The sequence below is a fragment of the Serinus canaria genome, chromosome 6 (genome assembly GCF_022539315.1).
Source record: "Serinus canaria isolate serCan28SL12 chromosome 6, serCan2020, whole genome shotgun sequence".
In the NCBI taxonomy this organism is placed as follows: Eukaryota; Metazoa; Chordata; class Aves; order Passeriformes; family Fringillidae; genus Serinus; species Serinus canaria.
Window position 1 is genome coordinate 6,732,046 of NC_066320.1, and position 22,178 is coordinate 6,754,223.

Genomic DNA, 22,178 nt, shown 5'->3' on the forward strand with positions numbered 1-22,178 from the left:
GATGTATTTGTATTTAAAAATGTGTGTTTGTCAGGTTTCATTCTCGATATAGGCATTTGAGAAGTACTTCATGTTATCTTTGGCAGGTAATATTTCTTTTCACTTTCTTTATCTTGTGAATTTCTATTTCTAATTCATCTCAGTGGTGCAGATATAGCTGGAATCAAGAACATCTGAAATCAGGATACTACATTACTCTTGTTTTTGAGCGCCTTTATAGCAGTCATCCTTTCCATTTGCATCTCTTTGCCTTCCCTCAGATAATTGTTACTTTTCCCATAAGCCAGTTTTTGAATTGTCACTTTTTATAACACTTGCTTCAAGCGTGTTATGTCATGCTAATTTACTAGACTTCTTAAAAGATGAGTTACAAGGCATAAGAAGGTAAAGATGGTGGTACCAAACCCACCTAGTCCTGTGTGTTGTCTCCCAGCAGTGGCTGCAGAGGAAGGAGAGGGGAGGTATGTGCTGCATTCTCCCAAGCTCCACTTGTCTTTGGCATAATGACCTGCTGAGAGGGATGCTTTCTATATATTTATCCTCAGTGCACTTCCCTTGCACAAGCTATTCCAGCCTGCCTTTTCAGCATTGACAATATGTGTTGTGCAGTTCAGCCCTACTGGTGCCCACTGGGCAAGGGGTTCTGTGATCACCAGTGGAAGGAGCCAGATCTACAGGAGCTATAAATCAGCACAGAATGATTATCTGCACAGTGATCATTTCTCTGCCAGCAGTTTACATCCTCTGCATCTTTGACTCAGGATGTTTTAAGGTTCAAGTTAGCATTAGATACTCTCTTATCAAGTCTAGGGGGAATTTGGTCATTGATTTCAGCAAATTCATTGTCTGTCAATACTGTAAAGCACTTGAACTACTACTGATTTGGTTCCTGTTGTCAAGCAAGTGTTGTTTTTCTACATTTTATATTGTGTTAAATTAGGGAAATAGATCACTTCTGGAAGTAAAAGGGCTTCCTTAAGAAGATATCAATTTCTAGCTAGATTAATTCCTTTGGCTGTCTTTTGTAAGAGTTTTGCCAGCAAACAGCTGGCATATTTTCATATGTCAGCATTACACAGTCATAGTTTTTAACAGAAAGTGAGCAAAAATACAAAGGAAAAGAAAACCGTTTATCAGAAGGGCAGGTGAAACCTCTCCATAGGTAATCTGACACAAAATTCTGGTCAGCTTTCTGTCTTTTTGTAACCTTCCTTGCCTTTAGCTCTGCATACTTTTGAGACTCTGCAGTATCTAAGGACTTATTTGCAGATTTTTTAAAGGGCAAGACCTATCTGGAGTACAGATATTGTACTTTTGGGGGGGAAAATAACTGGTAATTGCATGGTACCAGATACTTTCATAACCTCTTTGATTGCAGAGTGGTTTAAAAATAAGTGCTTTGAGGCTTTAGCTCATGATTATACAAGAGAACTGGTAGGTTTTGTGTAATTTTTTTTTCTCTTTTTACTCCCCTCCACCAAGTGGAAGGAGATTAACATAAAAAATTTGGCTTTGTTTCCAGTGTCCACCGTATTTTCATTACTTGTGAAACGATGCCATGATGCGGAAGACAAGGTTGTTAAATAGATTGATGTGTGCAAGTGGAATCTAAAATTTTATTTTTCTCTGTGTGAAATGCATGGGCTCAGACTGAAGGCTCAGTAAGAGGCTTGGTGCTTTGCCCTTCTGCCTTTGATTTAAGCCCTGAACAGCTGTCTATTCCTTTCTCTTCTTGTAGTTCGGACCAATGTCGGGATTCTGTTACCTCATATGTCAAAGGAGAAGCAGGGAAGCCAGAAACAAATGGAAGCCTATCCGAGTCCACATCAGAGGCAAAAACTAAATCCTACATCCAGGAAGCTTTAAATGATGTGGGAAAACACAATGACAAAGAAGCCCTGAAAACAAAGTCCCAGATCTCAGCTTCTACTGATGAGCAAACATTATCATCAACAGCGTATCAGAAATCTTTGGAAGAGACCAGCAAGCCAGCAACAGAAGGCAGCAAAACATCTGTGCCTGTCAGTGTGAAGAAGATGGGCTGGAGTACTTCTGAGGATGGCAAGCCAAGAACAAGCATCCAAGAGGAGGAGGGAGCAGTAATGTCTGAACAGAAGGTACAGTATGTCCTGTAATAATTAACAGTGTGAGGAGTCCCTGTTGCTTGACATATTGGTTGACAAATTTTTTTGTGCGACTTGCAATGTTGTTTGTGACAGGGTTAGGGGTTTTTTTTTTCCTTATCCTTCTTTATGCCTTTTCAGTTTATTTCCGAATTGAGAAAAATACTGGGAATTTTTATTTGTGAATTTTTATTTGTGAATAGAACGGGGTGGGGTCAGGATAGGCAGGGGAGCCAAGAAGGGCTGCATAATCCCCTCCCTGCCTGGCCCTGAGCCCTGAAAGAGGCTGGAGCAGCTTCTGGGAGCTGTGTCCCACATTGCTGGGGAACAGCCCCTTCCCTGCCATGACATGCCACCTATGCAAACAGTGCCAAACAGCTCAGCTGTGCTCCATCTGTTCCCACTAAGGTGTTGCCACTGGTTTCCCACTCTTCCTGTGACATTGAAGCAAATTATGGCAGCAAAGAAATAAAGGGACCTTTCAGGCTCTGTCCTGCTCTTTTTCCCCAGAACTACCTGCATTTTTTTTCACTCTGTAAATTTGCAAAAAAAAAAATTATTTTGGGTGATATTTAATCTCCTCCTGATATATTTTTTTTTTCATGGCCTTGTTCATCCCAACTTCAGAGTCCACCCAGCCAAGACAAATGAAAAGATTTCTAAATGTGTAAAGCATTTTTCCAGGTGGTGATTCTTTCTCCTTAAAGTGCTGCTGAGGGGCTCCCCTTCCTTTCTGCCTTGCCTGACTTGTGCACCCTTAACTGCAGAACCCCAGTTATAAGTTATTTTCTGAAAATAAAGATTTTGACAGCTTTCTCAGCTGCTTCTATTTATTTACCAGAAGCTTAGAAGGAAAGTTGACTCAAAGAATGGCTTGTAGTCCAGTAGCTGCATGCACCTCACACCCCAGCAGTGGGAGGATTGCCACAGAATAAACCTCAGGGCCAGCAGGGAACCAGCCTGAAAAGGGGAATTGCAGAGTTTCTTCTGCATTCCTCTCTCTGCTGAGATTGTCTTTTCTTGGGTATAATACAGGAGGAGATTATAACTTTTGGAAGCAAGATATTTTAGTAGAATTGTTACTGCATGATATAGATTTTTTTATTGTAGCACAATAAAAATGTTGGCTGTGGTGGGCTGCAGTAAATCACTCAGGTTTAAATTAGTTCGTTTAAAGCTATTCTTTCGATTATACAACCAAGAATTCTTTTATTAGATGGTAGCATAATCAGTTTCAGCAGTTATGCAGCATATGATTGTTATTAACTTGTTATTAGTTCATGACACAGTGAGATCTTTCCTAATGTTTGCTAATTACTGGAATACTTTAAAAATGTAAAAGCCTTTGCCTTCTGCAAAGGCAGCTGAAGGCAGAGGGCAGCGTTCCTCAGTGTTTGTAGGCTTTGGGGCAGAGCTCAGTCTGGTGGTGCCATGCTCTGATCAAATGCAGGAGTGAGTGTGGATGCATGCTGTAATGTGCTGAGGGTGTGCTGACAAGCTGCACTTCCCCCTCTGCATTCCCATCAGTGGGAAGAGAAGTTGTCACCCACTTTTGTGTGCTCTTTACTGTTGGGTATCCCATCTGGATTGAGAAGAATAAGCAAGTGCTTTTCTTAGGCGTGCTCTCTGCACTGCTTTGATTTATTGGTGAAGGTTGATAATCTTATTTACTAAATAACAAGGTCTTTTATAGGCATGATCTTTGAATAAACTGCTATGTGAAAATAATGTCATTTCAAAATGTGGGTCTTTCACAAAGCCTGGGTAAGAAACTAGCATCTGTTAGAATGACACTAACTGCTTCTATTATCTTGTTGATATTTCTTCAGTAATGCATTCTAATCTAATTTGAATCCAATAAGTTTAATTACTAATGCAATCTAATTCATGGTGAGATGCTTCACATGCTATCATGAAAACAGAAAGAAAATCTCACCTGCAGTCTTTCTGCAAGGCATTCTTCAGAAATGCTCCACAAAGAGAAAAGTATGGAAGAAACAGATTTACTTCTGTGGAGAGAAAGTGGGAACAAACTAAAACTACTTGTCAAAGTAAGATATTTTTATCTGTGACCCATTTGGAAAGAGGCAGGAAGCAGTAGTCACCCATCTGCAGGAGAAGGGCTGCAGCAGTGCTTTGGCACAGAGTTTGCACCAAGAGATGAAACTCAGACTGGTACTGGTCTGACGCCTGGTGACGTGGATGAAACAAATCCTTGGCCTCATTCCAAGTCCACATAAACATTTACAAAAGCATTGCAGTAATGGTGTAGGTCACATAATTCTCTACAAATGCTCAAGCATCAGATTCCAGTGATCTTTTTAAATGAGTAGAACACAGCACAGTTGCTCTGTTGTTCCAAAGAGTTACGATGTCCAGCACATGGTCAAGGTGACTCTCAGTGTCAGAATTCCATCACAAATAAACTACTTTAAGCTGTTTATTAAAAATAACTTCTCCTCTGAAGCTTTCATGCCCTCTGGAAATCTTCTGCTTTCTTGTTACTTCTTCAGGAGAGGATTGGCTTACAATTTTTTGTATCTATATTTGACTAGTGCCAGAGGACTGCAGATGAATTCTGTCATCCTGCCCTAAATGCTTTTTGTTATATAGTTCTTTTTCTCCTCCACCCACCTATGCCCACTCTTATTTTGCACATAATTTCTGATATTTGCTTCTTGTTTAGGATGCCTTGGGCCAGATTCAGAAGGAGAAATAGATACGTAGTTCGCAATATCCACTAAACATAATTTTAAAATCAGTTTGGGGCTCTCATTGAGTAAAACATAGAGGAAATTTGCAAATTTCTCTGTTCAGGAGAGACTTGGTTCAGCTGAATATCATGGAAAGAGGGTCTGTGCCCTACATCTGTCACATACAGAGGTGGGAAGCCCTTTGCCCAGCATGTGGACACAGCAGCTTAGCCCCAAGGCTGAGCTCCTTGGGGTTTGGAGGCAAAAGCACCAGGGCTGGCAGAAGGTACCAGGACAGAGTAACACCCCTGTGTAGCTGCAGTACCAGCTCAGGGCTGTGCCCATCCAGCTGAGCTCTAACAGCTCCCTTCTTGGAAAAATGCAGAATGATTGTGCTTCACACTGCAGTTTTACCACTTATAAAAGCAGATAAATACTGAGCAGGAAAGCCATTTATATGGAGTTCGTCAGAAGGCCTTTTTGTGATGTTCTCTATGGAGGTGCTCCACTGAATCTTTCTGTGTGACTGTCTTCTTTTTTTTAATAGGAAATCCACTTCCCATGCCTTGTGAATCCATAAAACTTGTTTGGAAGAATAATTTTTAATGAGCTATGACAAGGTTTAGGGTTTTTTTAACATAAAATTTAAAAGAATTACGTAAGGTTTTGAAATTTCACAGGTCAAATGCATTCCAAATAGCATTTTCTGAGACTTGAAAGCTGCTGAGATGTTCCATAGCTGGTGTAATTATCAGGTTACAGCATGGCAAGGAGCAAGAAGGCCTCCTCCCATCATGTACTCCAGCAGTGAAACTGCGAGTCATTATGTACATAACAGGCACAGGGAAAACACTGTCCGTGATAACCTCTGTCTTCTTCTCCTAGTCCTGATCAGCATGTTCTGTCTTGCAAACGTGCTGTTCAAATGTACTAAACCTGTGTTTATTAGGAGTGTAGTGACAGTGACAGTGAGATTGAGAGTGACTCAAGCTCAGGTGAAGAGCAGAGAATTACCACGAGGGTTTACCGGCGGCGGTTGATTCTGAAGGTATTTTGTGATTTGCTTTCTTCAGGTGACGCTGGCATGAGCGTGGGTTTGGTCCTGCTGTGTCAGAATGTCACTTTTGGCATACTGCAGCCCCTGTGGTAGTGTGCTTTCCATGGCCAGAATGGATTGATAACCCAGTGCTAGGTGGCCTTTCCTTGCTTTTAACACCGGTTTATGGGTGTCTTCTGTTGGAAAACAACTGTGCTGCATGGAGTGCTGTGTCCTTCACTGCCTCTGTTGTGCATGGCATCTTAAAGGCTGCAGCTACATATGCAGCATGTTGGTCTCCTGTAGAGCAAATATGTGACACTGAGAAAGATGGTAACAATATTTCCTCTCTTTTTTTCCCCTGTTGTTTTTAAAAATTCTGAGCTACAAGTCAAACATTTGCAGGAATATATGAGTGGGATATAGGAAAGTATGAGACACATACTCTGGTTGAAACTTGTGGTCTTAAGTGCTTAATGTGTTCTGGAAAACTTTCTCACTGCAGCAGATGATCCTGATTTAAAATCTACTGAAGTTAATAAAAGTCCTTGCATTGCCTTCAGTAGACTCTTTTTAGCATATTTATTTCCAGATAGCCTTTACTTGCAGCACAATATACTATACACACTGATAACAATGGTATAATTATATAAGTAATTGTATTTGCCCTTATAATTTTTGTATTTTTTGTGTGGTCATACAGTATGACGTTATTTTCCTGCAGCATAGAGCATGAGAAAATAAGTCTCTAACATAAACCATTATGTAATTCTTCAGTAACTTACAGGATTTATTATATTCTTATTAGAAAATCATGCAGTCAAGCCCTGAAAAAAACCAGCAGGGCACCTTAGTGCTATTCCAGCACTAGTGCAGTTTGCCTAAGCTGTAATTGTTACTTAAGGAATAAATTGTGACATTTCAATTGCACATATCTATATCACTGTTGCTTGCATGCTTTGTCAAGAGGAGTCTGCACACCACAAAAGGCACTGCACCTTTTGTGGGATGTGGGTGGCAGATAGGCTGCTCTGCACAGCTGCCAAAGAGTCCAAGGTGCAGATGCTTTTGGAAGAGGAAGGGTGACTTTTCTAGCTGCCTCCGCCATGAATTCCTTCTGTATATCTGTTCAGGACAGGACAGGAATGGCATAACAGAGCTCAGCAGAAATGAATGTTTTGTCTGATCCCCATCTCCCCAGGCAGAACCTGCTGCCTTCCCTGAAAGGCCCTGGGTTTGTCAGGGTATAACCCTTCCTCAGTAATTCCCCCTGCAGATAAGCCCTGACTGCTCAGGCTGAGGAATGTGGTTTCTGTTTTCAAACAGGGCAGGCCCCTCCAGTGCTGCAGGAGTCTCTGGTAACACACAGAGTGGAAGTGTGCTGCAGATTCAAAGGCTGCATAGTTGGCCTGTGGCTAAGGGCCCCCACCCAATTTATGTCTGAACTATTTTGGTGTCCACTGGTTTGCAGTCAGGAAGTGTTGGAGTAGAAAAGAGGAAAGTGTGTCAAAGGCAGCTTTCTCTTGCTCTCTCTCACTTACAGCCCCTGTGTTTAGAGAGAGGCACAGAAAATTTGTTTTAAATGTGGTGTATAATTTGGGGCAGAACTTTTCACCGAGCCATGGTAAAGCAGCATGTTTAGTGTTGGAATCTGCAGCTAGTGCAGACCCAGTGGGAAGGGTGTGCATGGCGAGTGGAGGCGGCTGAACCCGCGCTCTTGGGAACGTGTCTGATCTCAGCTGGATGGAGCTGTACCTGTCTCTTGATTAGAAAATACATGTGACTCTTTGGTTATTTTCTGATCATTTATAGCTTCTTTTTTTATCCCCCACTCTGCATTTTAAAACAAGCTCAAAAGAGAACAAGAGATAGTTTGAAAGCAACAATCATCAGGCCTTTTAGAGAAAGAATTTGATAGTGGAAGCAACCATTTTGGTCATGTTAAGTTCATGAAATGGTGGTATGAAATGGAAAAATCAAGACTTAACGTTTTTAGGGACCTGGACTTTTTTCTGCACATTTCCAAGAGCAGAGGGTCACTTTGGGTGAACTGAAATTACAGTGAGAGCAGAACAAGCTGAGGTACAGCTCCTCCATCAGGGAAGAGCTCTCAGGATATAGAGTCCTGGAGCAATGCTCACAGCCTGCAGAGGGAAAAGAACTCCCTCTGCTGCTGCAGGGCCCTGAGCAGTGACCAGGAGCAGCAGGCTCTCATCTGCCAGTGCCTCAGTGCCTGGCAGAGTGGGTGCTGTGCCCAGCACCACAGCCAGCTTATGTCCAGCAGCAGTGGGCAGGGAATAATGAAGGTGTGCTTGGAGCCTCCACTGAGCAGCACTGCATGTGGGAGCTGTGTTACTGTAGCTTTTATAATTAGGATCATAGAATGGCTTGGGTTGGAAGGGACATTAAAGATTGTCCAGTTCTTACCTAGTGCCATGGGCAGGGACACTCACCAGTAGACCAGGATGCTCAAAGCTCCATCCAGCCTGGCCTTGAACATTTCCCAGTTGGGTCATCCACAGCTTCTCTGGGCACCCTGTGCCAGTGTCTCACCATCCTCACAGTAAGGATTTTTTTCCTAATATTAATTGCTCTTCCTAGTATTCATTACTGCCTGCATGTTGCATTTAAAGCAACAGAGGTACTCACACAGCCAGCAGGCATAAAGTTTGCTGGCACCAAAACCTTGAGGATAAATTGAGTCCTGTGGGAAAAAGGCTTTGCTATGTGCCACCACAGGTACAGTCAGGGCTGAATTGCTTCATTACCTTTGCTCCTCTTTCCCAACTTGTTTTTCCTTTCTGTGCCATTCTGCAGCATTGCTAACACTATTACTTCCTTTTAACTGCTACCTCAATTCTCTGTCCTGGCCCAAATATGGGGAAAGACTTTATTCTCCCACTGAGGTATTTTCCCAGCAGTCCAGGAGCTGAGTCCTGTCAAGTGCCCAGTACTCTAGAGCTCTACATTCCCATGGGATTTAGCACTTCAGAGGGCTGAGCCCATAAAACCAGACAAGCAAGGACTGATGCCCATTTCCACATGTAATAGGATCCTATTCTAACCTCAAGGTAGTGCAGATGTTTTTGTTTTTCTTCCTTTCCCCTCTTGTATTCACATGGTGGATTGATGGGATGGAGCATTGCAAAAGAAATGGGTTTATGGTAGTGGAGGAATGCGAGCAATTAGCACACAAGGGGAAAATAAGAGTGCTTGCCACAATGAGGACATTCAAAGCCTGATCCAAAGCTCCTGTTATTCAGCCGTGGCAGGAATCAGTGTCCAATTTTTCATGCTTTTTCAGAGGTTGTTAAATCTTTCATGGATATACATTTTTGGCTAAAGCTGTTTTAGTAAGATTCTTGCCAAAAGGTTTATGGTAGGATGTAATGGAAAATAAAATTTATTTCTAAGCAGTGGTTATTCAAATCAGAGGTAATTTAGTATCTTGTACTTTTGCTATTTCTTGGCAATTTTTATTGAAGATTGGTCCCTTTCTGTGCATTTTTCCCCTGAAATGCCCCTTTACTAATCATGGAGGGTTTGGTTCAGCCTGCAGGGGAGAAGTGGCCCAAGCAGCAGTTAGCCAAAGCTAGAGCCAGCAGCTCCCACGGTCTTGCTATTCAGGGGAAGCTTATTGAAGGAAAATAAAATGTGGCCATCCTGTAGGTGATAAGAATTAAGTGCCTGTGCCCTGTGTGAGGAAAATGGGAACCATTTCCTTTTGTGTATTCAGCTGGGCACAGCGTCTCCACTGCAGTCTCTGTCTGGCTGGGAGAGCAGCAGGTAAATGCCCTCCCCCTGCCTTGCCCCTTGAGAGTTGGAGCTGCTGGCCTCAGTAAGCTAACCTGGAGTAAATCCAACCCCAGCCTGCAAGTGCTGTTCTGAGGTGTGTCCTCCATGCCACATGCACCAGACCTATGCCCCAGCTCCCAGCAGTGGACTACACTCTGCCCATTTGCAGCACTGTTGGCTCTCAGGTCTCTTGCCTTGCCTGTTGTGCTGGGATTTTTCTCCCCCTCCTTTGGCTTTAGCAATACATCTGCAAACAAGCAACTACAGACTCAGCATGGGCGCAGGCGGAGAGTTGTGGCATCTGATTAACAAGGTCTCCCTGAGTAGGCAGAACTCACTAATGAAAATTACCTTAATGAAAGATGTTTGTTTCTCCTGCTGCTGCCACAGAGGCTCAAGACCCCAAGGAGACTGAGGCGCAGCTGCTGCTCGTGCATTACAAGAATGTGATCTCAGGACTGAGGGTATTATGTCCTGATGCTGGCTTAGACCAGTGAGGGAAGAGGTCTGAACGCTCTGAGCAGCTTCTGTTCCCATTGAGGCATTGCCTCTGGTCTTTGGCAAAATTAAATATTTAGGATCTTTCCATCTTGCTTATTTCCTCCTGCTTTTAAATTCCTTTTTATCCATGTCGGTAAGATGCATCCAGCTGCACCTTTTTTCTCCACTGTTTCAACAACACTAGATGTATGGGAGGAATAAAAGGGACTATTATTCCTCTAGTAACAAAACAAACATGAAAGAAAACCAGAGCTCTGACAAATCTACAGTGAACTTTGGCACAACACTGCAGCACTGACTGTATACTCCATTTATCTGAAGGTCCCTGGGAACACCCATAATCTGCAAATAACTGTTAAGAAAATCAGTGGAGCTGGCAGAAGACTTTGAGGAAACTGCTCTTTGCTTCTCCTGCCCTGGAGAGCAACAGAGAGAGGATACCAGCTGGTTTTGGCAGGACTACACTCCAGCGAGCAGGGTGACATTAAAGCACTCTGCTTTGCAAAGCTTCCTGGCATGTTCTGGAGCTGAGGCTTGCAGACTGCAGCCTTTGTATGCTTTAGTCCCAGGGATATAACTGGGCTTCCAGTAATCACGGTATTAACTTTTCTCCCTGCCTTTCTAAAGCTTTTGGTATTGTGACAGTGATTTTGACTGGTCAAGGGTAAAATGAAGCCCACATAAGTATGATGCAGCGGAAAGAATTTTATTCTCTAGCTGTGACGCAGATGCACCAGCTTTGTGTTTAAAAACAGCTTTTGTTGACAAGGTCATCTAATGTGCCATTCTAACCCAATGTTGGTTTGAGCTCTTGCAGCTAAAACTGCCAGTGGGTAGGGTTTTTTTCCCTAGCAAACATCCATCTTTTTAACTGCACAGGATTAGAAAAGTCAGTAAATCAGATCTACCTCCTGCTAGTTGGGAGCCCTCCTGCAATTTGTTTAACTACCCACCAGCAAGAGAATTGTGAAAGCTGGATTTCATGCACGCTGACTGCTGAGTATTTACAGCATTTATCCTTAAATTGTGCTTAAAGAAGCATGTAGCTAATTAAAACCCAAGATTCACCACACCTTTAAAACTGCATTTTCTTCCAGGAGACATCTTTCAGTGCAGCACTACACTTTTAATTTCATTTTAAGCAGAACACAGGCTGTTTTCTTGCTAGGTTGTTTTAAGGTTGTTCACTTGCTCATAGCTGCAGTAAAGAGTCAAAGAACCAGTACATATAAGTGGTGCCAAGTAATTTGGTGACTAGTAGCAGCCTTGCTACTGGCCATGTTGTTTTATTTCTGGTTTTTTTGGGTTTTATTGTAGGAGAGGGAAAGAGGGAACCTTTCCATACCTCTGTGCTCCATGGGATGTCTGTGCCAGGGTTCCCCTCCTGCTCCCTAGGATACTGTGTTGGAGCCCACTGGGGAGTCTCTGAACCCACACGTGGAAGGCCAGGAAAGAAACTGTGCATCTAGTTTCCCATCTGCTCTCATCTGATTAAAGTGTGAAGCCTTCAGATTCAGTCTTTCCCCCTGCCATCTCTTTGTGAGTAGGAAAGCCCACAGGTTTCAGTTCCCAAACCCTTCGCCCAGTCGCTGGCCCTGCCTGGCAGCAGTCCCATCCCTTTCTGGTGAGAAAGGAAGCAGCCAGCTGCTGCTGGGGCCCCACTCACCCAGGGACCAACCTCACACTTCCCTCCTCCTGCAGAGCCTGGTGCAGTGCCTGGGCAGGTGTGCCGTTTCTCATTCTGGGGAATGAGTTTTCCAAGCTCCATCTGAAGGCTTCGGTAGCTGTTTGTTCCGTGCTTTTGTGGGGACACCAGCATTCCCTGGCCCAGGAACCTCAGCTAGGTGTTCTCCCTGTGCAGTGGAATCCACCTGGCTGTGGAGCCTGTCCTTCTCTTGGCAGTGCTTCCTGAAGCTCAGCAAGTTGTACAGCTTGCTAACAGTCTGTGAAAGCCTGGGGAAAAAGATGTGGAAAACATCTGAATTCCATTGCTTAAGTGGTGACTTCAGTACAGCTTTCAGTGGGAAACCAGCAGAAATTCTGTACTTGTGAAGAACGACAAACATGGTCAGGGGCTCTGCTCTGCAGTACTCTCCCCTGGCTCCTGCCTGCTGCCATTCTCCCCAGGCAAGGAAAATGGGAAAGCTTGGTTAGAAAAGACCACAAATGGCTTGTAAACAAAAGGAAAGGTTTGTTTTGCTTAGAGCTTAGAAATAGCATACAATCCCAATGTTACATTGTACATCTTGAAAAGGCTGCATTAGTAGGAAATAATGTTTTAAAAAAATATACATGGCTTCACTGTATTTGTTTATTATAAAGTAGTGCCAGGAGCTTATGCAGACAACAGCTTATGTAGTGTATAGACCACAGGAAACAGCAACTGTATTTACCCTGTGCTGTTCAGTACATTGAAGCATTACAAAGGCTGTAATAGTCTCCTTTCAAATAGTGTTTTGTAGTTAATGTTGTTATAACGTGTTTTATACAATGTTTTCTTTCTGCTTCCCCCCTCTACTTGTAATTTTTCTATAGTGATTAGAGGGTGACGGGAGAAGAAAAGTTTTAAGGATTTTTTTGTTTGGGTTATTGATTTACAAGTGGAAATGTATCATTATGTTTGCCTTTCTTATATGAAAGATCAAAAGCAGTGCTTGTTTCAGCACCCAGTTTTGGAAGAATGACTTTGTGAAGTAAAGTTAGCAAAATTCTTGTGGAACATAAGTTCAGGACTGCCAGCTGGGCTCAGACTCTAAACTAATGTAATTTATTTATTATTTAAGCAATAATTCCTTCAAGTGTAATTAAGTCACTGGTATAGCAGGTAGGAAACTGCTTTTTCATTTATTTACACTGGTGCTGTAAATTGCTGGTGCTACAAGAAGTGATGGCTGGAGTGCTGCTGATCTCAGTAAGTCATGGACCGGGCTGCCGAGGCTCCTCGCCACGGTGGCACCGTGCCAGGCAAAGTGTCACGTAAGATAACTTCCTTCATATTGTAAGCGCTGAGAAGTCCTGTCTGTCTTCTGTGTTTGTGTTTAAGACCTTGTGTTTAGCAAGCTATAGGCAGAGCTGTCTTTTTAAGTCCCAAATTTCCCCCATGTTGGACCATGTTTCTGCATGCACCAAAGCAGAGACACTGCTGAGTTTCACTGAGAAACTGTGAAAAGCTAAGGGGTGTCTCATAGGGCTTAGACTGACCACTCAATTTTGTTGCCCAGAGAGTTCCTGACATGCATTAGTTAATAAGAGCAGTGTGCTAGAAGCTCCCTACAGGCTCTAAGGAAACATTTTGTTGGACAAATGCACAGGTTATCAGCATTGCTAAATGAACAAGGCTTTCAAACAGTTTGTGTGGCATAAAGCAAACTGTTACATAAAGTTGAAGCTAGCATGTGCTTGTTGCTTGGATTGGTGTGGAAATATGTGTGGGTTTGACAGAATATAGGCTCTATTGCTAATCTTATAACACGTTCTTTAGGGTGAGGAAGCAAAAAACATTCCTGGTGAATCTGTAACAGAGGAACAGTTTACCGATGAAGAAGGCAACGTCATCACGAGAAAAGTAATAATGAATTACATCACTGCTCTGAGTCTTTGCATTCAAGTAACTTCTTTTAACATACTTTTTCCCTTTAGAATCTAGGAAAAAAAAAAATCTATGCTTTTCATGTATTGCTTCCCACAGATCACCCGGAAGGTAGTAAGACGTATTGTTATCCCCCATGAGAGGAAACTTGGTGAAATGGTAATGCCACGGGGACTACCAGCAAATAACAGTAGGCTCTGAGGGTTGTGTTGACTGCTAGAAAGTGCTGCTAAAGGGCTGGAGGTTTGCATTTAACAAGAAGCCTTGGCAAAAAGTGCGGTGCTAGCAGTTACTGGCAAGTTGTGTGTTGGGATCACGGGGCAGGGGTGGTGTTGGGGGGCCCGGCTGAATTTTGTTGGCCCAGGGCATCCAGGTCTGTTTCTGTAAAACAGGCAGCAGGTCTGAGCCATGGGTTTGGGGGCCTGCTTTGTGCCATCAAGTTGAGCCGTGTCTGTGTGCTTGGTTAAGCTCTTGCAGAATCTGTGCCTTACAGCTGTAGGTGGATTGTGTGGCTCTTCCACCAGCCCAAAGGAAGGAGCTGCAGTCTGATCCCAGTGGCCTCTCACTCACCTTGGTGTGATACCCCTGGTGCTGGTGACCGAGGGTTTGCAGGATTCAGGTCAATGAGAACATACCCAAGCAATGGTATCCTTTGCAAGCAAGCACCAAGACAGGACTCTGTCCCTGGGGATCAAAACTGGAAGCCTTCTGCAGGCCTGGACAGCTTTATCACCCTGACAGTGGGAAGAGTAGGACTATTGTGTGCCAGCACACCCCAGCGCCTCTTGGGAAGGGCTTCAGTGACAGGGGCAGGAGTGGGCAGGCTGTGCCTCAGCTGTCATCTGTCCCCAGGAGGCCGTGGGGGAATGGGCCTTGCCTCTGGAAACAAATGGCTTCAGAGGAGCTCGTGCCTTCTTCCCCAGCACATGGCCCTCAGACATCTCTGCTCAAGTAAAACTGTCACTGGGGCTAATGAAATTCTTGTCTGAGTGAAAACAGATTCACAAAGGAAGATAACAAATACCCTTTCTTTTCTGGCAATTAAAATAAAAAAAAAAAGGAAAAGGAAAAAAGTCACAGAAATAAGAGAATGGAAACAAACTTATTTCCATTCCCTCTTTCCCAGTCGTTCATGAAGGGAAAAAAAATCCTGCCCAGCAAGGGGTAAACATTTTCAATTTGCTGCACCAGATTAGATTAGTTGGAAACTACAAATAGTTACAAATACATCAATGCAGATCACCTGAGGGGTAAATTCAGCCCATAGCCACACGTAAACAGATGCCTTTCTCTAATGTGAATGAGGCTTGTGATTACTGGAGAATTTATTTTTAGAGGATTATTGAGCTACTTTTAATGAGCAAAGATGAACTTTATTTTGGGGTTTGCTGTTTTAAAGATGCTGAAACCTGCACTGCTTGTCACTGTCATTGGTTTTACTTCTGTGCTGCTTCCGTGGTGGTTTTTGCTAGCTTTCTTCCTCTTTCCTTTATTCTGTTACTAACCTGCTCACTTTGAAGCACAGATGTTGTGAAACATCACAAGGGCAGCCACAGGCTCTGTTGTTGGGAATGCCCATCAATTTGGCTGACCAGGAGGGCAGCTGGGAAAGAGGATTTTCCCCTGTCAGTGGCACCGGCTCCCGCTGCAGTTGGCAGCAGGGGCTCTGCCAAGGACTGACTGCCAGCCGGGCACTCCAGCCCAAGGGTCAGGCTGAAATTGTAGAGCTGTGTTTTCTACTTGAAGATGATATTTCAGACCTGTGCTTTTGCAGCTCAGCAGAGTGGATAAATAGATTGTGTGTATCTTTGAAATGAAGTGTTAATGTGATTTAACTGCTTTTTACTTATCCTGTTACAGCAAAATGTGTATCCTGTTTTGGAAGCTGGTGTACAATTACGAGTGCTTTCTGCCGGCTGTGTTAATGTTTATACTTTTCCTTTAAAGCAGGGAGAAGCTTATAAGGTTAAGACAAAGAAAGAAGTCAGACACGTGGAGAAGAAAAGTTACTCATGAAAGCTGAAAGCCAACCACTGAACGGTCAGTGTGATCAATTTTCTTCCCTTGTTGAAAGCTTTTGCCAGCATGGGGAACAGCACCTGGGCTGCACAAAGGCTTGCCTCTGCTACCCTGACTTTGCTTTCCAGCTGCAGACCTGAATAGCTGGCCTTGATCTTGTCAGCAGAAAATGACCTTGTGTTCACATATAAAAATTAATCTTTACTTCTCAGAAAATAAAGCAAAGCAATACTCAGGCATGTGCAAGATTTCTGGGAATTTTACAGTGTCTAGTGTTTGTAATACATAGAACTTTCTTCCCCTAAAAACTTAAACACAAATAGTAAAGGAGCTGCACACAAATAAACCTAGGAGTGAAATGCTTCTTCCACTGTCAGACATGTGATTTGAGGGCAGTTATGCAAGTCAAAGTCCTTGTAAGTGAAGTGTCTCAATATTTGCCAACAAATAATCCCTACCAACTGTTCCTTGTGAATTTTATTGATCCAGCCTTAACGATTGTAGCAAGCCAGCAGCTGATGGTGTAAAGGCTTCCCAAGCTAAACCCAAATGCACAGACTAAGACACCCTTGCAGGGACTCTGTAAAGATGTGAAGAAAAGAAGCCAGAGGCTGCTTTGTCTCACTGGCACAGCTACACACAGAGATGTGGCTGTGTGTCTTTCAGTGCTGGTCCATCAGTCATGGCACCAAGTGTGTAGGTTTACCATGGACATGTCTTTTTTCTGCTCTTCTCTCTTAGCCTTGCTGGGTTTCAGGAATTGCACAGGGGAAGAGTTTATGAAGTGCAAGACTGTGTATTATCCTTTTACTGTACATATGGTATAGGATTGACTGTAAGAACAGAATAAAAAGGACCTGGCAAATGGACCAGATAGTGAGGAAAAGGACAGACAGAAGCAGTCTCTCTTGAGTGACCAGTCCCTTCTAACTTATGCAATGTACGGTAGCCCCTACAGCCCCCTGGCCCTACAGGTGCTCTGTACATGTGAGTAGAGCCATTTAGCACTCATTGTGTGGGATCTAGCTGAGGGATTTATGGGATCAAGCCCCAAGGAGCAAGCTCTGTGAGGTGACTGGTGTGATTTCAGTATCTGGTAAGCACCTACTGCATCCACCTGAATTCCTGCTTTTACTGAGAGTCCACCCGTTTGTGCTGATAGAATAATACAGCTTATTGTGGCTTGGTGCCCAACATACTCATGAAATATTTGTTGTTTGGAAAGGGGAGGTGGTTCTTTTGACACAGCTTTCCCCTTTATGGAGCCCTTTAAGCATGTGGGAGTAAAGGAAGCCAAAGTGATGGCACTGTTTATATGATATTGTGTCCCGTGTTGGGTCCCGTGCTGCTTCCACTGTCAATCTGCAGGGGCAGAGCAGCAGAAATGTGTAAATTCAGGCATTGAAGGCAAGATGGGGCATTGAACCCCATAAGCAATGCAGCTAAAGAGCCTGCCAGCATACAAGTTTAATACAAAAGACACCAAGGATAAGCATTTCATTTTAAAATAAAATTACGTAAATAAGGCAGTCTTTGCCTAATGTATGAAACAGTCTGACCTTCAGGAGGCCAGAGTCTCAGTCCCTCGGAATCAGATCTGCTCCCATGACTGCTGATGCATTTCTCCTGGGATTTCCAGTAGGCAAGTCTTCCATGCTAGAGCCCCTGAGGAACTCAGGGAGTCTGCCTTAGATAATGAGCCTTTGCTCTGGGGGGAACTTTGTCCTTCCTGTAAGATGAATCTCTGTGCTCCAAACTTTTTAATGATAAGTATGACCAAATGTGCCCTACGTAATTGTGAGTCTGGTCAAGAGCCCATTAAAAACATTTCATTTGGATGCAGAAGTGGATGTGTTTGCAGAGGCAGGGGATTCTATAGAAAAACTGTTTGTTTTGTAATCACAAAAGACAAAAGAAATCCTGTTAGGCAGGCAGAGGTGGTTCTTTTCTTTGGAGTGTTTGAAAAAATCTCAATGTTAGCTAGGTTTTGCTGTGAAAATGTTCCTGTCACTGCTGCAGATAAGCCCACTGTGCAGTATAGGTTGAAAGGAGAAGCCAAGAACTCTTGCGTGCAGTTCTGCAGGACAGCACGGTGTGAGCTGGCGTGACTGCTGCAGTGGGAACAGGCGGCTCTCAGCAGCAGGACAGATTTATGACAACTGTAGATGTGGGCAAGGACAGATTGCTTTAGCATGGAAGGAGGCTGTGAGCACTCCTGGGGGATGTGTGTGTCCTGTGACCTGATTAGTGAACAGGCATGTCCATGCATCCTGAGCCCTGCCAGCACCGCACCAGCCCCACTCCCGAGCACGCTCTGCCCTGCGCCCAGGTGCTGGAGAGCTGCAGGGCTTCCAGCTCCTGCTCACTGCTCTGTGTTTCTGCTTCCTGCCCTCTCTGCTGCTGTTGTCAGACAAATGGCACAAACTTGCTGTCCTTATGTGCATGGCTCTGGTTGGAGGGGTGAGAGAGCAGGAGCTGGATTGTCTCTCCTCGGTGCCACTCATGCAAGCCAGGCCGGAGGGAGATGGATGGTGCTGCTCCTTGTCCGTGCTTTTGTCCTCCAAGCCTCCTAAAGGCTGGGTGCTGCATTCCTGCCTCTGCAGGAATGTTCCCTGAGCAACTGGCAGGGGTGGATGTGCAAGGAGAGCAGGTTTTCCATCACGGTGGGGATGCTTGCACACAATGAAGAAAAACATGCTATGGAAGCAGTAGCTCTCTCTGTCTGGAGATGATGCTGTTCCTTCCATAACAAAAGAACCTATTCCTTGTCATCATTGGATCAGATGAGTTGGTGGCATGTCCAGGATGATGAAGTGCAGTGTGCTGCAAACATAATTATAAATCAGTTCATGAGCAGTGTGGACATCTGCAGCTGCATTTTCCGCTCATGCTGGAGCTCAGCTAATGTCATTGTCTACTTAGAAACTGTGTGATTTAACCTATTGCAGAATTCCATTGTGCCAGTTACATTTCTGTTTAGTCAGGGAAAGGCATGAAAGTGATTCTAACCAGGTATTTCTGAAATGATTTGTTCTCTGTTTTCTCTCCACAGTGTGCTTTTACTGCCAGTATTCTAGAGGGACACTCACGGAAGAAAAATCAACAGGAATTAAACATTCACCTATAAAAGTGTGCGTGTGTTTGCTGCTTCCCCACATTAACCGCATGGTTTTTATGCAAAAAGAAAAAAAAAACAAACAAAAAAAATCCCAAACAAAAAAATTAATTTAGCATGAGCCAATTTACAGAGCATGGAAATTCACGTTCATTCACAGGATTGGAGGGTGCTCAGTTACCAATGCAGTGTATATACAAGATGCCATGCTGTTAACAGCTTCTCTCAAGCAGTTTGATGTCATCTCAAAATAAATAAATTCCTGTGGCCAGAGAGGATGTGCGAAGACGAAATGGTTAAACCATGGAAAGACACTAAAAATACTAAAATCCACAACAGCTCGCCTTATTTTTCTTGGACCCAAACTGTCAGGGTATAAAACACTATTTGTTTCTTTTTTAAACATCAATAGTTTTGCTGTAAATAAATAACACTGTATAAATTCTAACAAAATAGAATAAGTGTTGATAAGGCACTGCCTTTTCGATCACAAACAGAATATTGCAAATGCATTGAGCAGGCTAGGTGTCTCAAATGGCTGCACCTACAGGGATATTCTGGGTGTATCTTCACAGATTCTTGTATATTAGCAATTATAATGTTTGTATATGCAAAATCGCTAGCTTGATTTTAAAAAAATCTTTAAAATCTGCTGCAAATTTAAATGATTCCCAAAATGAGGAATTCTGTAGTTCTGTGAAAATTTTTCTTCAGAGTACTAATATTTTGATGCATGTGTTTCACCTTATTTTGATTAAATCTTTTCCAGTTTTGCAAACACTATTCCGCAACATGAAAAATAAGATTTTATCTGTAAACACAAAGCCCTTCATCTAATATTTGTTGCTGTTGCCAATTTTTCAATGAAATGACCTAAGACCCATAACATACACAGTAGTTGCATTATGGGGAGGGGGGTGCTATCTGTTCTTGCTTTATAATGGGGGTAATGCTTGCAGCTTTAGAAGTGGGTTGGTGCTCTAAGGAGCACAAGTTTGGGATATTTTTAAATGAACTGAAGAGAAATTATTAGCTAATAGACTGGCAGCACGCTGTAAAATTATTACTGTATTGTGTACTGGCTATAAGATGTAGAATCTTTCAGTAAGCCAATCATCTGTAATCATCCTAGCAGTGTAATATTAGGTTGTTAAGGCTGCTGTGTTTTAAAGGGCATTTTTATTTGGTTTTTGGTGAAATACTTTAATTTGTTGATTATATTCATATGGAAACAGCATTCATTGATAATAGCTCTAATTACATATGTATGAAAACAACAAACACTGGATGATCTAGTTGATTATTTAAGCATAAAATAAATTGTGTTAAAACTCTTGGATAACGTGTATTTGGCAGTGTTCTTGTACCCCGCAGATGTGAGGCTTCGCAAGGCCAGCAGTTATCTGCTCCTGGCTTTCAGCTGCTTTTCCTCTCTGTTTCATTTGTCTAATCCACCTCTTCATCTTCCCAGTGTGACAGGCCATCACTTGGCAGGCTTTCCCCAGGTCGGGGCAGCAGGAGGAAAACACAGCAGCCAGCAGCACATGCCCAGCGAGGCTAAGGAAAATGCACTCCCTGGATTGGAGTTTTGGGAAAGGGCCTGTGCAACAGGGGTACATGCAGCCCTTTCTCCAGCACATGTGAGCTCTGCACCTCCTGTGAATTCTTTAGCCCTGTCAAGAACCAGGAGAAGCACTACCAAAAGCAATTTTCTCCCCAGTATCAGGCAGATGAATAACAGACCCACAGCCCATGAGGACATTAAAATGTGCATCCCCTGTGTATTGCATGCACTTCCTGTATATTATAGGTGAGACACCACTGTGTAAAGAATGGCCAAAACAGAGGTTTCTAGGCAGCATCAGTACACACACTGCTCTGAATGGAAGGCTGCTGCTCAGGTGCAGTAAATACAGTTTATTATTCAGGGATCTGTTTTACCTGGCTTTTAAGGCAACAGGAAGATGAGGTACTTCACCCCAGCTTTGGCGCCTCAGGAAGCTCCTCTTCTACAGAACCACTTCAGTCTGCTTGTTGTTATCTGGTGATCCCCACGGGACCTGGTGCTCACCTGTGTCAGTCAGCAAAGCTCTCCTGACTGTGATGAACAGCACTTGGAGAATATAACAGGTTGGTTTGTCAGTGTCTCAGTTATTAGGGCCACTGGCTTTTGAAGCAGTGATGGTAAATGAAGTTTTCAGGTTTGAGCAGCCAGTCTGTGTTGCAATGTATGCTTTACTTAGGTCAGGATACTGCTGATGCTGGTACAGTGCTGGTGGTTCAGGTCCTTATGCCAAAGTTTGGAGGACAAATGCCACTTACACCATGGGAGAACAAGTGCATCTTCCTGCAGCTCACAGTCCGACAGCAGCGATCATCCTGCAGCCTCGCCATCCAGACGCCTCCCTCCCCTCCAGCATCCTGACCAGCTGAATGAGAAAGAGTGTTTTCAGTAAATTCTGTGAGATGTGTATTTATATATAATATTATATCATGACTGTACAGCTGGAAGCAAAGGCTGTGGTGACAACCAGCAGGAAGGCAGGAGCTGCACTGTAGAAGAGCCTCTCTTCAATCTCTAACAGCATCCAAAAGGCAGCGTTTTGTTTGACTCATCTCTTCCTCTACCTGGTTCCCTGTTAGTGCCAGGTGCTGGTGTGGAAAGAAGCTCTGACTGTCCGTGGAATGGCAGCTCTGGCAGGCAGAAGACAGAGAAGCGAGGCTGCCTGTGGAGGTAGCAGAGGGTGTAGGTGAGGCTCACAGCTCTCCTGACAGTGCTTTGTGTGGCAGCTCCGCGCTCGGCTCTCGCCTGTCACAGCACACTCAGGGGCTGCCAGCTCAGCTCGGGGCTCTCAGGGTGCTCCTGCAGCCCAGCCCTGTCACAGGGGTGCCTGAGCAGGCTGTGACCACGACAGCCTCTCCTGGGCCAGCACTGACAGGTCCCACTGCTGGCAGGTGCCAGTCCCCAGCTGCTGCTGCATGGGCACACCTGTGTCACAGTTTGCTTCCCCCTTAAATACAAAGAGGCAAGAGAGAACAGGAACTCTCCAGCTGAATTCACAGAGTTTAAAAATTCATACTAAATGCTGCACAAACAGGATTTTCTGGGTGTTGGATTTTCTGAGTGGTTCCAACAGTAGCTCAGGATAATTGGGAAAAACAAGGTTGAAGTGTAAATGGTCATATGAGAAGGAAAACAGAAATCTTGCCAGAACTAGCAAATGGCACAGACAGGTCTGGAGTGAGAGAGAACCCTATCTAAAGGTGTACTTTTGTCTTTTTTTTTTTTCTTGTTTCCCTCAGTGCG

General features: G+C 43.7%; 1 protein-coding gene across 7 annotated transcripts in view; it reads left to right on the forward strand.

The window, feature by feature from the left end:
• Positions 1 to 20,213, forward strand: part of ANK3 (ankyrin 3) — a 339,095-nt gene extending 318,882 nt beyond the window's left edge. For 6 of the 7 annotated variants that reach the window (XM_050975977.1, XM_050975979.1, XM_050975978.1 and 3 more), the window contains 3 exons: positions 1,739 to 2,117; positions 15,685 to 15,777; positions 18,809 to 20,213. In XM_050975977.1, the coding sequence (XP_050831934.1) occupies positions 1,739 to 2,117; positions 15,685 to 15,753 (448 nt within the window). In that variant the 3' untranslated portion in view covers positions 15,754 to 15,777; positions 18,809 to 20,213. Of the gene's footprint in view, positions 1 to 1,738; positions 2,118 to 5,765; positions 5,865 to 13,629; positions 13,714 to 13,836; positions 13,897 to 15,684; positions 15,778 to 18,808 lie in introns of all 7 variants that reach the window. The other variant, XM_050975984.1, reaches the window with a different exon arrangement.
• The last annotated feature ends 1,965 nt before the right edge of the window (positions 20,214 to 22,178 follow it).